Below are 15,315 nucleotides of genomic sequence, written 5' to 3'. Positions count from 1 at the left end.
TTCCTCTTCCTTCATTGTTTGAAACCTGTTTTACTTCATATTATGAGGCATATCTTACCTTTCTTCAAAGTAGCCGATATCCAAAATCCCACCATAGAAACGTGGAGGCAATTATTTTAATAAAGACTTATGCGCTCTCCTGTTCAACTTTCTTTCATTGTCGATCAGCCAAAGGGATTATTTTATTTACATTAGCAGACCATAATAGTTGTTGCATCTTTCGAGCTCTCTTCTTTCTAAATTTCTAACCGATATTTCCATCTTGTTCCATGAAATTGCTTGCATGTGCATTTTAGAACAGTGTTTTCCACAAATTTGAAACATTTGTGTGTAGGCCTACCAATGTGTGCACATTGCTAGCTTAAAATTTAAAGAAATAATAATTTATCAACATTTTAAGCTAAACATTCTGATCTGTTCCATCAGCCTTATTAATAGATACGGTATATACCTCCACCACACTACTTTGATACGCATCCTGGGGATTAAGGGAGTATACACAATGCCCTAAATGTGGGTATATAGCAAAATACCTGCGAATACCTTCCACTACACAACTGCAACGGTGGGGGGATCATTATTGCTAATACTATCTAAACCCAACTTCTCACTTACGCTTTGGAGAAGGCTACAGTGTTTCAGAGCCAGCTCCTCCAGACTGGGGTCTATCTGTTTCCCCTCAAACAACACCTGCTGGATGAATGCGGCTACTACAAGCATCCCACGCCAAATAGACCTGAAGGACAGAAGAAGTTGAAGAAGGTGACTAATATAAAAAAAATCTGTATTTTGACTTTATTTGGTATGAATCAATCTACTGATCAACTAATGAGTCAGTCAGTCAATCAATTAATCAAATAATAACTAACTATATCAATCAATGAATGTACCTGATAGAGTCCAGGTGCTGGAGACAGCCAGGGTTGCAGAGGGAGCTGTACTTCTCACCGAATGCTCTATCCAGACATGGCTGTAGGAGCTCCACTCTGCGTAAGAGGGACTCACACTCTGACAGGGACGTCACAGTCTGCAGCTTGGTCCTCTCCACACAAATTCCAAGAGCCAAAATGTCCTCTAGCTGCCACAAAAAAAGATTGTCATCGTGCTTTCTTTTTTCCTCCAGGTCGTAACATAATTAGTTGAGTGTTGTTCCTTGTGGCCATATGTGACCAGGAAAAACTTCCAGCCCGTTAAACTCTTAACTCTGGACCTTATTTACGGTGTAATTGATGTGATCTCACCATGTCTGTGGGCTTTGTGTGTGAGGCCTGCTGTAGAATGTCTGGGGCCAGCTGGGGCTGCAGCAGCAGGATATGGGACAGAGTGTCCAGTCTGGGAGCATAGTGTCTAGCTGCAGCCATCACCCAGGCAGGGGACAGATCAGGGTTAATGGTCATGGAACGCTGGAGTTCAGACACACAGCCCAGCGCCGCTCTGGTCAACACCTGTGTACGGGAACAGGGGTAACCAACTTGAGAAAATATAATGGCAACACTTATGAATGATAATTCATAGTTCATAAATTGTTAATTCATTGACAGTTCTTAGTTTTCCCAATATCTTTTTACTAGACTGTTTTAAAATGTGATGTGAAATGGTATCTCAAGATTCACACAGTCGCACCCTCAGCTCATCTTCAGATTTGATCTTGAAGGAAAGCAGCAGAAAGTCACGCAGGTATCGTTTGTCCAAGTCCAGGTGCTCCTGGTCTGAGAGTTTCCCTATAAGGCTACCGAGCTTGCTACTGGTGGCCGTGCTCACAAACTGGACAATCCTCTGGGTGCTGTCATCCTCTGTGACTGAGTGAGATTCATTAGTTAGACAATACACTCGTAGCATAATATAATTTATTTAATTCTAGATAGTCCCAATACGGACACATGATGAGGGACATAGATAAACCAGGTAACAAAGGTTGTCACTCACCTGGCATAAACTCTGATTCCTCCCACAGGCTTTGGAAGTGCCTTCTAATGAGCCAACTGAAGGGGGCAGCACAGGGGTGTTCCTCACCACCCAACAGTAAGTAATGTTGCACCAAGACCTCCTGGTCTGACCCACTAGAGAGGAAAAGGGAAATTGAATTATACAACTATATATCAGTCAGGTATTTTATTTAGTTGTTTTCTTAAATTGAAATCAAAAAGGTTATTGGAACTACTCATAGTGACATTTATACAGACAGATCTCAGCAAGTACAAAACAATTGCCCTTCGGGGACAATACCAATTTACTGAACTGGATACCTGGAGTTTTGTGGTGGTGTAAGGTCCAGAATCTGTCTGTCTGCCAGAATGTCCAACCAAAGCTGTATGAGGGCCTGACTGAGGCCAGCAGAGATCAGCAGGTCCAGGTTTGCATCCCTGTCCAGAACCTCCACCATATAGGCCAGGACTGGAGTCAGGGTGGACTGCAGACAGCGCCATAGGGTGTGTCTTACAGTGAAGGAATACACAGAGAGAACATATCAGACCCAGGAAGTAATACTAAGGAAAGCATCTTCTTATATCAACTATATATGTACAGCGCACATCAGACCCAGGAAGAAATACTAAGGAAAGCATCTTCTTATATCAACTATATATGTACAGCACACATCAGACCCAGGAAGAAATACTAGAGTTGATATAGGAAGATACCTATCTTCTATCCAAGACAAGTGTTATTGTTCATGGTCGGTCATATAAGATGGTGTTGGTGCTCGACAACCTTAGAGTTCTACTTTAAATTGTTCTACTTCTAAAGTGTTGTACCAGGTGTTCTACTACCTTAGAGTGCCACCCTCCTGGAGAGCCTGGCGTTTCTTGGCTTCTCTGTTCACCCACTCCCCTGGATTGTGAACCAGCTCCTCCCTCTGTACCAGGGTCCCTGCCAGTCTACCCAGCAACACGTTCTGGAAAAGAGCTGTAGGGCACATGAAACAGTATTATCTAAGGGGCAGATTGAAATGTACTGGGGGGGGGGGGTTCAAAGTAGAGAAGGGTTGTCAAACTTTTGGGGGGGTTTTGGGGAGGGTTGTGTGTTTTTATAGAGGGCACAGGGGAGGGTAGTGCATTTTTTTCCTCCTGGTTTACATTCACTCTTCAGCTTGTATTTTCCTTACAAACACCGGCTTGACTTACTTTTGATATTACCCTAATAAAGTTTAGAAACATTTGTGAAGGTATGGTGTGGCTATTATTAAGCTTTAGTTACTGCAGGCCTATGATATGAAGGCAGTGTGCCCCGGCACTCCAACTGACTCCGACTTGTGGTGAGGAAGGCTGTAACAATATAATGCTTATCTTTATACAAATATACTGATCGAAAAATTTTGAATTACCTATCCTTCTGAATGTCTATATCTGTATAGCAGATGCAGTAGCCTGCCACCGGCATATCTCTATCTCTCTGGGGTTAGGCCTAAAATTCTCTTACACTAACGTGTCACATGACACCGGGGAGGGAAAATGGCTAATTGGGCCCAATTTGGACATTTTCACCTAGGTGTGTACTCACTTTTGTTGCCAGCGGTTTAGACATTAATGGCTGTGTGTTGAGTTATTTTGAGGGGACAGCAAATTTACACTGTTATACAAGCTGAACACTCACTACTTTACATTGTAGCAAAGTGTCATTTCTTCAGTGTTGTCACAAAAATGTGAGGGGTGTACTCACTTTTGTGATATACTGTGTATATATGAAGTTGAAGTTGGAAGTTTACAAACACTTAGGTTGGAGTCATTAAAACTCGTTTTTCAATCACCCCACAAATTTCTTGTCAACAAACTATAGTTTTAGCAAGTCGGTTAGGATATCAACTTTGTGCATGACACAAGTAATTTTTCCAACAATTGTCTACAGACAGATTATTTCACATATAATTCATTGTATCACAATTCCAGTGGGTCAGACGTTTACATACACTAAGTTGACTGTGCCTTTAAACAGCTTGGAAAATTCCAGAAAATGATGTCATGGCTTCAGAAGCTTCTGATAGGCTAATTGACATCATTTGAGTCAATTGGAGATTTGGCATAATGACCAGCGTTATGTTTGGAGGAAAAAGGGGGAGGCTTGCAAGCCCAAAGAACATCATCCCAAACGTGAAGCATGGCGGTGGCAGCATCATGTTGTGGGTAAAAATTATGTGGATATATTGAAGCAACATCTCAAGACATCAGTCAGGAAGTTAAAGCTTGGTCGCAAATGGGTCTTCCAAATGTACAATGACCCCAGGCATACTTCCAAAGTTGTGGCAAAATGGCTTAAGGACAACAAAGTCAAGGTATTGGAGTGGCCATCACAAAGCCCTGACCTAAATTCTATAGAACATTTGTGGGCAGAACTGAAAAAGTGTGTGTGAGCAAGGAGGCCTACAAACCTGACTCAGTTACACCAACTCTGTCAGGAGGAATGGGACAAAATTCACCCAACATTATTGTGGGAAGCTTGTGTAAGATTACCTGAATCATTTGACCCAGGTTAAACTATTTAAATAATTTTTACTAGGATTAAATGTCAGGAATTGCGAAAAACTGAGTTGAAATGTATTTGGCTAAGGTGTATGTAAACTTCCGAATTCAACTGCATATAGTAGTGGTGTAACGGACCGTAGTTTATCCGTACGGATCACCCCGCACGGTTCGGCACGCATGTGAACCGCGGATCAATTGCAAAGTTTAACCATCATAGTGTGAAAGTTTTACTGCCACTGTTACTTTTTAAAGTAATAATTCCCTAAATCTCGATGCAGAGTTGCAATGAAAAGATAAAGACAAGACAGATGCGTGCTGTGTTTTACTCTGAAGCCTGAAGGTTTATTTTATTATTATATATTTTTTTGAAAGCAGTTGTGTGTGTTTGTACTGTTCACATGAATGGGCAATGTTGAATCCCAACTAATCAATCCTGGATGCTCGCATTGCAATGGAGAAAAAAGAGCAGTGGCAACCATGGGTAGCGGAAGAACTGGAAAAGCCTCCCGCTTCATTTAAGACTCATGTATGGGAGCATTTTTGCTTCCCTGTCAAATATGATGATGGAAGAAGGGTGGTGGACAACACCATTATGCTGTGTAGGCATTATGCCACAAGAAGCTGTATGATCATGGAAATACATGTTTAAAGCGTCATTACCCTGGTGTGTCAGACGGGAGCCAACTCAGCCAAGCGACAACAACTTCTCACCGCGGAATTTAAGCAGCCCTTGGCTGCAGAATCAGACCGGGCTAAAGCCATCACCAAATCTATTGGGATGTTTATCGCTGCAGACATGAGGCCATACTCTGTTGCCCTCACCACAGATGGGTGGACCTCCAAGGCAATGGAAAGCTACGTGACTGTGACTGGTCACTACCACAGAGGAGTGGGAGATGTAGAGTCCGGTGCTACAGACACGCCCCCTCTATAAGATTCACAAAGGCACAAATCTGGCGCAGGTACTGCTAGGAGCAGTAGCAGAGTGGAAGCTAGAGAGGCCCAATAGCAATATCCCAATCACCACAGATAATGCCAAGTAAATGCAGTGATAGAAGCTGGACTGGGGCCACAGATAGCTTGCTTTGCACATGTGATCAATTTAACATCCCAAAGGGGAATCTCAGTGAACCAGATGGACCGCCTCCTATGGAGGATCAGGAAGGTGGTTGCCTTTTTCCACCAATGCACAACAGCTGCTCACATGCTTAAGACCAAGCAAGAAATGCTACAGCTACCGACACACAAGCTCATACACGATGTCACAACAAGTTAGCGCTCCAACATGTCATAAGTGGAGTTACATCTTGAGCAGTAGGCAGCTGTATACTCTGCACTGACAGACAAGACCCTGAAAAATAAAGACATTGTCACCTTGTCTGATGATGACTTGAAAGTGGCAGAGGAGGTGCTCAAGGAGGTGCTCACCTCCAGGTGCTCAAACCCCTCAAAACGGTTACAACCCTATTGAGCACTGAAACTGTCTGTGTCCATGATCCTACCTCTGAAAACAAGGATTCTACAATCCATGGCCCCAAGTGAGGAAGACCGCGCCACCACTAATGTACAGGACTACCTTCATAGATCTACTTCACTGGATCCAAGGTTCAAGTCCCTGTCTCACCTAGACCCTGCCCTACGCCAGAGGACATACAGTGATCTCACCACTGACATTGTGGCCACTGAAGAGGTAAAAACAAAATGAGTGAATGACTTAAATAATAAATATACTGCAGTCTAATCTTAGTCTATGCTATTGCTATTAGAATGATCCATTTTGATTTGGAATAATAATGGCTTTTATTAAATGTTATTGTCACAATTATAAACTCAGCAAAAAAAGAGGGTCCTGAAAAAGGGATGTTTGTCTATCAAAGATAATTAGTAAAAATCCAAATAACTTCACAGATCTTCATTGTAAAGGGTTTAAACACTGTTTCCCATGCTTGTTCAATGAACCATAAACAATTAATGAACATGCACCTGCGGAACAGTCGTTAAAACACTAACAGCTTACAGACGGTAGGCAATTAAGGTCATAGTTATGAAAACTTAGGACACTAAAGAGGCCGTTCTACTGACTCTGAAAAACACAAAAATAAAGATAGCCATGGTCCCTGCTCATCTGCGTAAACATGCCTTAGGCATGCTGCAAGGAGGCATGAGGACTGAAGATGTGGCAAGGGCAATACATTGCAATGTCCATACTGTGAGACGCCTAAGACAGCGCTACAGGGAGACAGGACGGACAGCTGATCGTCCTCGCAGTGGCAGACCACGTGTAGCAACACCTGCACAGGATCGGTACATCCGAACATCACGCCTGTGGGACAGGTACAGGATGGCAACAACAACTGCCCGAGTTACACCAGCAACGCACAATCCCTCCATCAGTGCTCAGACTGTCCACAATAGGCTGAGAGAGGTTGGACTGAGGGCTTGTAGGCCTGTTGTAAGGCAGGTCCTCACCAGACATCACCGGCAACAACGTCGCCTAAGGGCACAAACCCACCGTCGCTGAACCAGACAGGACTGGCAAAAAGTGATCTTCACTGATGAGTCCCGGTTTTGTCTCACCAGGGGTGATGGTCGGATTCACGTTTATCGTCGAAGGAATGAGCGTTACACCGAGGCCTGTACTCGGGATCGATTTGGAGGTGGAGGGTCTGTCATGGTCTGGGGCAGTGTGTCACTGAGGTTGTTGTCATTACAGGAAATCTCAACGTTGTGTGTTACAGGGAAGACATCCTCCCTCATGTGGTACCCTTCCTGCAGGCTTACCCTGACATCACAATGCCACCACCCATACTGCTCGTTCTGTGTGTGATTTCCTACAAGACAGGAATGTCCGTGTTCTGCCATGGCCAGCAAAAAGCCAGGATCTCAATCCCATTGAGCACGTCTGGGACCTGTTGGATTGGAGGGTGAGGGCTTGGACCATTCCCCCCAGAAATGTCCGGGAACTTGCAGGTGCCTTGGTGGAAGAATGGGATAACATCTCACAGCAAGAACTGGCAAATCTGGTGCAGTCCACGAGGAGGAGATGCACTGCAGTACTGTTATGGGATTTGTTTTAATCAATAATGACTAAATTAGGTATACTGCACTATAACTGGCAAGAACACTGTCTTTCTTGTAGTATTAAATAATGTTTGTTCATTAGGAAGGGGTTATATGGCATGTACCTAGGAAGAAAGGAATGTATGTGGGGGTAGAAAGAGAACGGAGGGGAGCATTAACCTATGTTGGAACCGACCGGGATGTAAATCTGTGGAGATAAGAGAGGACTGGGAGAGCTCCTCCAGAGTTCTAGTGTCTGCGGGAGGCTGGAACTGTCAGCTGAGGGGTTATAAACTGTGGTGAGACTCATGAGAAAATCCCTATGTTGGTGTGTATGTATGTGCGCAGTTTAGGATGGTATAAAAAGGAATGTATTTGTAAAAACTTGAGTGCTCTCGCAAATATATTTGGATCTGATTAATTGTGAGCTGGGAATTCTGTCTGTTTTATTTAAGATCAGAACTTTACAACCTCTGGGTATCAGACAGAGAAAGATAATTGGAATTTATGAACATTGATTACAAAATTACTTGAAAAGTACTTAATGCAGCTGGTGGTCACACCAGATACTGACCCCCCCCAATCCCCCTTTGTTCAGGGACACATTATTACATTTCTGTTCGTCACATGTCTGTGGAACTTGTTCAGTTTGTCTGTTGAATCTTATGTTCATACAAATATTTACACATGTCAAGTTTTCTGAAAATAAATGCAGTTGACAGCGAGGATGTTTTTGTTGTTGCTGAGTTTAGTTCTATGAAATATGAAAATATATAATTAGTTATTTTAATAGATCAAGTAATTTTTTTCTGCAGGGTCAAGCCACAGAGCCGACAGCAGCAGACTGAGGCATCTCCTCCATAAAATAATTTGGCCATGAAGGAGCTTTTCGGGGAGACCTTTGCAAGCAAGGACACAGGCAAGACGTTTGCCAACTGTATCAACGAGGAGGAGGCATCCCACAGGGCAGCAAGCGACATTCCAGTGGATGGTGATCCACTGACATGGTGGAAAAGCAATGAGTGTAAATACTCTCACATTGCTATGACGGCAAGACGTAACCTGGCTGTGCCTGGCACTTCAGATCCTAGCGAGAGGGTGTTCTCCACGGCAGGAGACATAGTGACTGCAAAGAGGTCTATCCTCTCCCCAGACAATGTAGTCATCCTCATCTCTTTGGTATGCTTTGCTTTCTTTCTTTTTTTACTTTTTTTATGATGTGGACACAGGCAATTTTTTTCATTCACTATTGTTCAAAGGAAGAAGGTATCATGCCTCATATTGCACTTTAATTTAACAATTGAGTATTGAATATTTTATTTTAAGATTTTATTTAAACATTGAAAAGTTCCTTGCTTTAAGTGTTCTTTAAGTAATAAATGGAAAGCAAAGTTATTTGTCTCCGATCCATTATACACACTACCAGTCAAAAGTTTGTTCACACTTACTCAGGTGGGTTTTTCTTTATTATTATTATTTTCTACATTTGTAGAATAATAGTGAAGACATCAAAACAAAGGGTGGCTACTTTGAAGAATCTCAAATATATTTTGATTTGTTTAACACTTTTTTGGTTACTACATGATTCCATATGTGTTATTTAATAGTTTGTTTTCACTATTCTACAATGTAGAAAATAGTACAATAAAAAAAAAAACTTGAATGAATAGGTGTCCAAACTTCTGACTGGTACTATATATAATTTTTATTAAAATATGAATGAATATCATACAGTAGACACCTAAGCCTATAGTCCTTTACATGCAATGGCCTGATACATTTAGTGCTCAAATCTCTGCCAGCTGAACCGTGAGGTGGACAATAATTGTTTTAGGAAAGTACCCTCCCCAAAAATAGTCTGTAAAGCATATGCTACACATAAAGACTCTGGCAAGTGTTCTAGTCCAGTGTCACTTTGATTATGCCTGCACATCATGGTTCACCAGCAGCCCCAAACATCTGAAGAATAACCTACCAACCAAACAAGCTTATAAGAATTGTACTTAAACTCCTCCCCTCATACTCTGTAGGTTGAGCATTTTTTGGTCTCTATCTCTAATGTGTCTGTATTTATGTAATTGTATATGTATTCATGTAAATAATAGGGACCACAATGGAAATAAGTCCCCAAATGTATTGTGCAATCCCAGTCACTTCTTATCTTTGTGTATGTATGTATTTTTTAAACTTGCAAATAAAATCAATCAATCCTAAATGTGCAGCGACCAATTGATGAATGGAAAGAAACATCTGTGGCATCGACTGTGCCACAAATCGACTGTGCCCCCCCCCCCCCCCCCAGTACTTTTCGATCTGTGCCTAACCTTTCACTTCACTTCACTTCACTTTTAGACAGTATATGCAGTACACTCAGACAGTTTTCCACTGTGTTTGTATACTTTAGTAACATGATGGCTGTATGTGAAAATCACATCAAAAACAGCAATAAAGAGCAATGAAGTTCAAGAGCAGTAAAATAATGTCAAGGACTGTCTATTTACCTCCCATCTCTCCGTGGTTCTCTCCAAGAAGCCCCAGCAGTATGTTCATGCGCTGCATGCTCCTGGAGGTCAGGTCATTGGGGTCTCTCAGCAAACCCACTGCTTTCTGAACGCAGGACCTCACCAGGGATAAACTGTGCAGGTGTGCCGTCTCTGCTTGGGCATTAACAGACTCACAGGTCTCTATACCTGACTGTGCAGGTGGGACAAGCTTGCTGATTGGCATTCCGCAGAAAACTGACAAGTTCAAGCTCATGTCTTCTGTGTCCCTGAGGTCATCAATGTGCACTGAAAGCCAGACACCTGGAAACAAAACAAACCATAAACACACACATATTAATGGATATATGCAATAGTCAACAGCACATCACTGTACATTAGCCTTGCCAGACTGGAAACTGTAACTCACCTCCTTGGAAGCCTATGTACTGAGTACCTCCACTCTGAATGCGGGACAGCTTGGTGATGAAGACCACATAACAGGACTGATCTGACTCCAGTGTTATCAGGTAGTTCAGTGTGCAGTACCTGGACACACACAGTGTGATAAGGTTAGTTTCACTGAGCGATTGCAACAACTCTATCTATTCAGCACTGGATTGATCCACTATTTTTTAACCACATAGATTAACTTTTAAACAAATATTATAATTTGCCAATTTTGTTTAAAGGAGCAACAGTATATGAAATATTTTTGCATTGTAATTTCAGAGAATGTCCAAAATATGTCTACATTAATAGTGGAATGATAGTGTTAAAAAAAACAAATGCCCAAAACATTATTTGGCCCACACAAAATTGCATTCTAATGGTGCAGCCTTCTTATTGGACCATCTATTGTTGCCAAGTTGACTGGGGCCAGCAAAGGGCAATCGTCCAAGAGTTGTGTTGAAGGCAGGCTGTGTTGTTGCAATTTACCTAATTTCCAGAAGGGGCCAGCATTTAACATAGTATTGGTCATAGTGTTAAAAGATTACTAATTGAGAACATCTCAAACAAAATCAGATACAAAAAAAAGTACTTTGCTGATGCTATCAGCTCGTCGCTACAGTGGGAGTCCTCTATGTCCATCTGAACGACCAGAATACGGATGGACGGACCAGCATCTTGTAGGAAGGCGCTAAAGCAGTCAAGGAGAGACAATGTGAGAGTGATGAAAACAGCTCGAGAGAAAAACCTAAGTGTATAACTTGTGGTGTTAAGATATAGTGGAGTTGTACCGTATCTTGCTGCAGAAGGAGACCTCTGTGTCAAATTGGTGAAGAGACAGCAGGAGGAACATTTGGGTGTGCAGGCCCAGAGCGTGAGCCAACCCTCGCACGTCAGATTTGGTGAGCAAACTGGAGAATGTGGTGACCTTACAAAATGGAAGAATAAACAGTGTTGGTGAAGTAAACTGGTACTGTAAACTGTACTGGTATTATTTGGGTTCACAACTAATTTTATGTTACTCTACTTACCTCAATAAACTTGCTGGAGTTCTCTGACGACAAGTGGCTCTTCATGAAGTCCCTTAGTGAGTGATTATGCTGATGATGAAAGTACTTCTTCTGAAGTCTCTCTTTCTCCTGATTTCCGAGGTCTGTATACTTCAGCCTTAGCACTGAGTCAGGTGTGGCACAATTCAACAGGTAACCCTTGGCTGATTCAAATACCTTCTCTTCCTCATCTGTCCCTTTAGACTGACTGTTTCCTGTCTCCACATAATCTTTATCTGCATCCATTGCCATGTAATCATCATCTACTTTGCTATTGGAAGGTGTGCATGCCGGTTCTCCATCTTGATCATCTACCACCTCCATGAGAACATTATCCTCAGCCTCATCCATTGAAATGTTCTTCCCTTCATCATCAGCATCCATATCCATAACACAAGGATCAGCCCCTTCTTTCTGTCTGTGCTCACCTGTCTCATTTGCTTCCACATCCCCCAGAGGCTTATCTCCTTCATCCTTGTGTTGCTGATCCACAGCCGGATCCCTCTGATGCTCCCTACTCTCCAGGGCCTGCAAGAGAGCACTGGCACAGGCATCCCCATGGAAACCAACAAAAACATCAGACAGTTGGAAATCTTCTGACACCGCAGTGCCAGAGAAGTCCTGCACCCACTCTTTGAGTTTGGCCAGAACCCTGTGCTGCCAGGGAGTCAGGTCTGTGCTTCTGTCCACCCTGTGTTTTTCCAGCCTGTTGATGAGTGGCACTGGGAATTGTGTGTAGACCTTCATCTGGTCCTCTATCACCACCAGCCTGAAGTCCCTGTGGACACGACACTTTACCCTGTGGGACCCCAGCCCCAGATCCACATACTGCTGCTCACTTAGGTAGACATAGTACTGGTTCAAGGCATCGTACAGGCTCTCATAGAGGTTCTGTAGGTTCAGAAGGATAACAGTACGGCCTGTTTCCATGCAGGTCTTCACCCGGTTCACATTTCGGCATATCTGGGCATATTCCTGATCCTTGGGAAAGCCTGAGCCAAACACAATCTCAGGGGATGCATAGTCTGCCATGGCAAAAACTTGCTGCTGAAGGATATGGAGGGCTGCATTGTTGGTGGTTAGAAGAAGGAGGTACCGGCTTTCTTGTTTGTTGTCTCGGGCAAGATTTTGTTCAACCATTTGCAGAGTACTTGGTCTGGGAACTTCTCTGAGGTTCTGGGAGACATCTTGGAAGAAAATTACAGGATCAAAGTCTTCAGGTTGTCCACTGAAGTTACGCAAGATGGCTTCTGCCAACTCTCTGTCGTTTGGTTCTTTTTCTGAGCATTTGACTGTAGCAAAAAGCATTTTCACCAGACTGTAATAGTCTCTGAGACCAAAGAACTGGTTCTTCGCTGTCTCTTTACAAATATTCAAAAAGGCCTTCGCTAACAGTGGAAAGAGGTGTTTGATTTTCAGAAGAATTGGGATGGAGGATGAGCAGATCCCTTTGGCTGTTTCCACCAGCTCATCCTCACTCGGATCCCACCGAGACACAAAGATCCCCCTGTTCATCTTTGCCGGGTCCAGAGCCCAGTTTGAGATCCCAACAAACCCAACCTTCATGTATGGGTCTGGCCTGTCATTGTCAATGCAGCCATCCTCCAAGAGGGGATGAAGGGTCTTCAAGGGCATCTGTGGGGAGTCTTCTGCTAACCCAATCTCATCCAGCACCACCACTGACACATACTCATCCATGTTTTTGTCTTTCTGGAATCGGGCACAGTTCCTGAAAGTTCCGATGATGCCCTCAGGGCTGGAGTGAGGACTGCACTGGAAGGAGACCATGTGCACCTGCTTGAGCTTCTGGAAGAGGCTACAGTGGGACGCTTGGCCCTGCATGGCGTCCGCAACCACCGTCTTGGCCAGGGACTTAGAGCTCCCTGGTTTGCCAACCAGAAAGAGTGGAATCCTGAGCTCAATGCAGACCACCATGAGGAACACGTTCTCTTTGAGCGCTATGTTCTTGGCCACTGTCTCCCTTGTCTCTATGTTCTCGAGGAAGAAGTCTTGACATGACGAAATCACCTGCTGCAGTGATTCTGGGGTGTTCAGCGGTTCTGGGAAGTGTTGACTGATAGCTGATAAGTACTGCTTTTTAGAAACCAGAGATGGGTAGTAGCACACCCCCACTGCAAGTGCCAGGCACTTCAAAGTCCTCTGAACGCTGGAATCATTGGAATCAGGGAACAGGTCGTTGCTATGGTGGTAAAACCATACTAGCACCTTTATGGACCTCTCCACGTCTCTCAGACTCACAAAACTGCACTCGTTCTTTCGATTACGCATGTAACTTTGAGAGGCTGCCAACACACCTGATATTACATTGCCACACGCCACAGGCAAATCATGATCCTTGGCTTGCTTTTGGACAATCTGTCTGATGTAGGAGAGCTCAGTGGAATTGCTCAACTGACCAAAGTCCCAGACCAAAGGAGCCATGCTAGGAGGCAGTGGATGGACCCGGTACACTAGCTGCCTCAAAGGGACTTTGCCAAGACAGTCTTCTGTTTCTCCTGCCTTCACTCTGTATCCCAACCCAGCACGTTCCAAGCGCTCCACCATTTCAGGAGAGTGCCTCCGATAAGGGTTGCAGGCAGCGATTATCTTTAGGCCAGTATTCGCCTTCAGGGGCTGTCCTTGCACAGTTCTGTCACACAGAACTTCTTTTATAGCAAAGATGGATTCCGTGGTGTTGGCTTCGTCGAAAAACAAAACAGTGTCCAGTTTGTGTGTTTTCAGGTTGACATCTGCCTGTCTCTCTGCCTCCCTCACCTTTCTGTAGATCATCTCAGCTGTGGTTCCACCATGCACTTTTACCAGCTTCATGTTTTCTACCTCTCTGTCTTCCCTCTGGAGATCACAGAGGAAACGGACCAATCGGGTCTTCCCACAGCCGGTCTCTCCCATGATGATGACAGGGATTCCACAACGGAACCTCATGTGAATGGCTAGCATCTTCATCACGTTATCAGCAGTGAGCTCATAGGTCGGGTCTGGATCAAATGTCCCCTTCATCATCCCTTTCTTGGCACCAACAACACGTGAAATCCTCTTGATCTTTTCTGCTCTGGGCAAACCGTCAAAGTCTTCAGTGAGCGAGATCCCTTGCCGCTGAAGGCCCTGTAGAAGTTCATGAGTCATCACATCTCCCATCAACACTGCATGGCTCTGAGGATCAACTGCATTGAGAGTGTTTCCGACAGGACTTCTCATCACATGAAAGCCCAGGAATGACATCGAGAAATGGTCCGCATTGAAGAAAATGTATGGATGAGACTCGCGTTCCCAACGCTTACGAATGGTCAAACGGGCCAGAAGGTCATCTCCTTGGTTGTCATCAAGGAGCAGAGAGGGACTCTGGTCAGAAGTGTCCATAGACGGTGAAGCAAAATCCCGTGCCATCCGGATCATGAATTTCACGATGAAGCCCTTGAAACCCCGCAGGTGTTCAGCAAGGAAGTCTGGGTCACAGAAAACTGACTTCTCACAGTCTTTCAACTGCAAATTTAGGAACCAGGTGAAGTTTTTGAGCTCAGCCCATGACGGATCTTTCAATCCACAGTTTGCCAGAAGGTGATGTAGACAGTCAATAGGATCCCCCTCTCTGGATCCTTCCCGGTGATAAAATGGATCCAGGTTCTCATTTCTGTTGAATCGTTTCAGGAACTGATAAGGCCTCTGAATCCCTCCACTGGCAAACTCCTGCTCATCCATCAGTGGGTCCAAGGTTTTCCGTTTTGTCAACAACAACTTCTTCACCTCCTTCGGTGGTCTGCATTGGATGGTAGGTAGAATGTCAAGAAGTCCAACTCTCAT

At 43.9% G+C, this 15,315-nt stretch overlaps 1 protein-coding gene across 7 annotated transcripts in view; it reads right to left on the bottom strand.

Annotated features, from left to right (window-relative positions):
- rnf213b (ring finger protein 213b) overlaps positions 1-15,315 on the bottom strand; it is a 66,350-nt gene that overhangs the window by 34,202 nt on the left and 16,833 nt on the right. For all 7 annotated transcript variants that reach the window (XR_004211585.1, XR_004211584.1, XM_020495561.2 and 4 more), the window contains exons 26-37: positions 11,479-15,315; positions 11,239-11,375; positions 11,040-11,138; positions 10,428-10,546; positions 10,019-10,321; positions 2,769-2,904; positions 2,247-2,435; positions 1,927-2,060; positions 1,624-1,799; positions 1,242-1,445; positions 891-1,078; positions 616-736 (exon numbers count right to left, since the gene is read on the bottom strand). Coding sequence is in view for 5 of the 7 variants with exons in the window: in XM_020495561.2 (XP_020351150.1) it covers positions 616-736; positions 891-1,078; positions 1,242-1,445; positions 1,624-1,799; positions 1,927-2,060; positions 2,247-2,435; positions 2,769-2,904; positions 10,019-10,321; positions 10,428-10,546; positions 11,040-11,138; positions 11,239-11,375; positions 11,479-15,315 (5,643 nt within the window). In the remaining 2 variants the exon portion in view is untranslated. The remainder of the gene's footprint in view (positions 1-615; positions 737-890; positions 1,079-1,241; positions 1,446-1,623; positions 1,800-1,926; positions 2,061-2,246; positions 2,436-2,768; positions 2,905-10,018; positions 10,322-10,427; positions 10,547-11,039; positions 11,139-11,238; positions 11,376-11,478) is intronic.

This window comes from Oncorhynchus kisutch, linkage group LG11 (genome assembly GCF_002021735.2).
Source record: "Oncorhynchus kisutch isolate 150728-3 linkage group LG11, Okis_V2, whole genome shotgun sequence".
NCBI lineage: Eukaryota > Metazoa > Chordata > Actinopteri > Salmoniformes > Salmonidae > Oncorhynchus > Oncorhynchus kisutch.
This window is presented reverse-complemented; position numbering and strand designations above follow the sequence as displayed.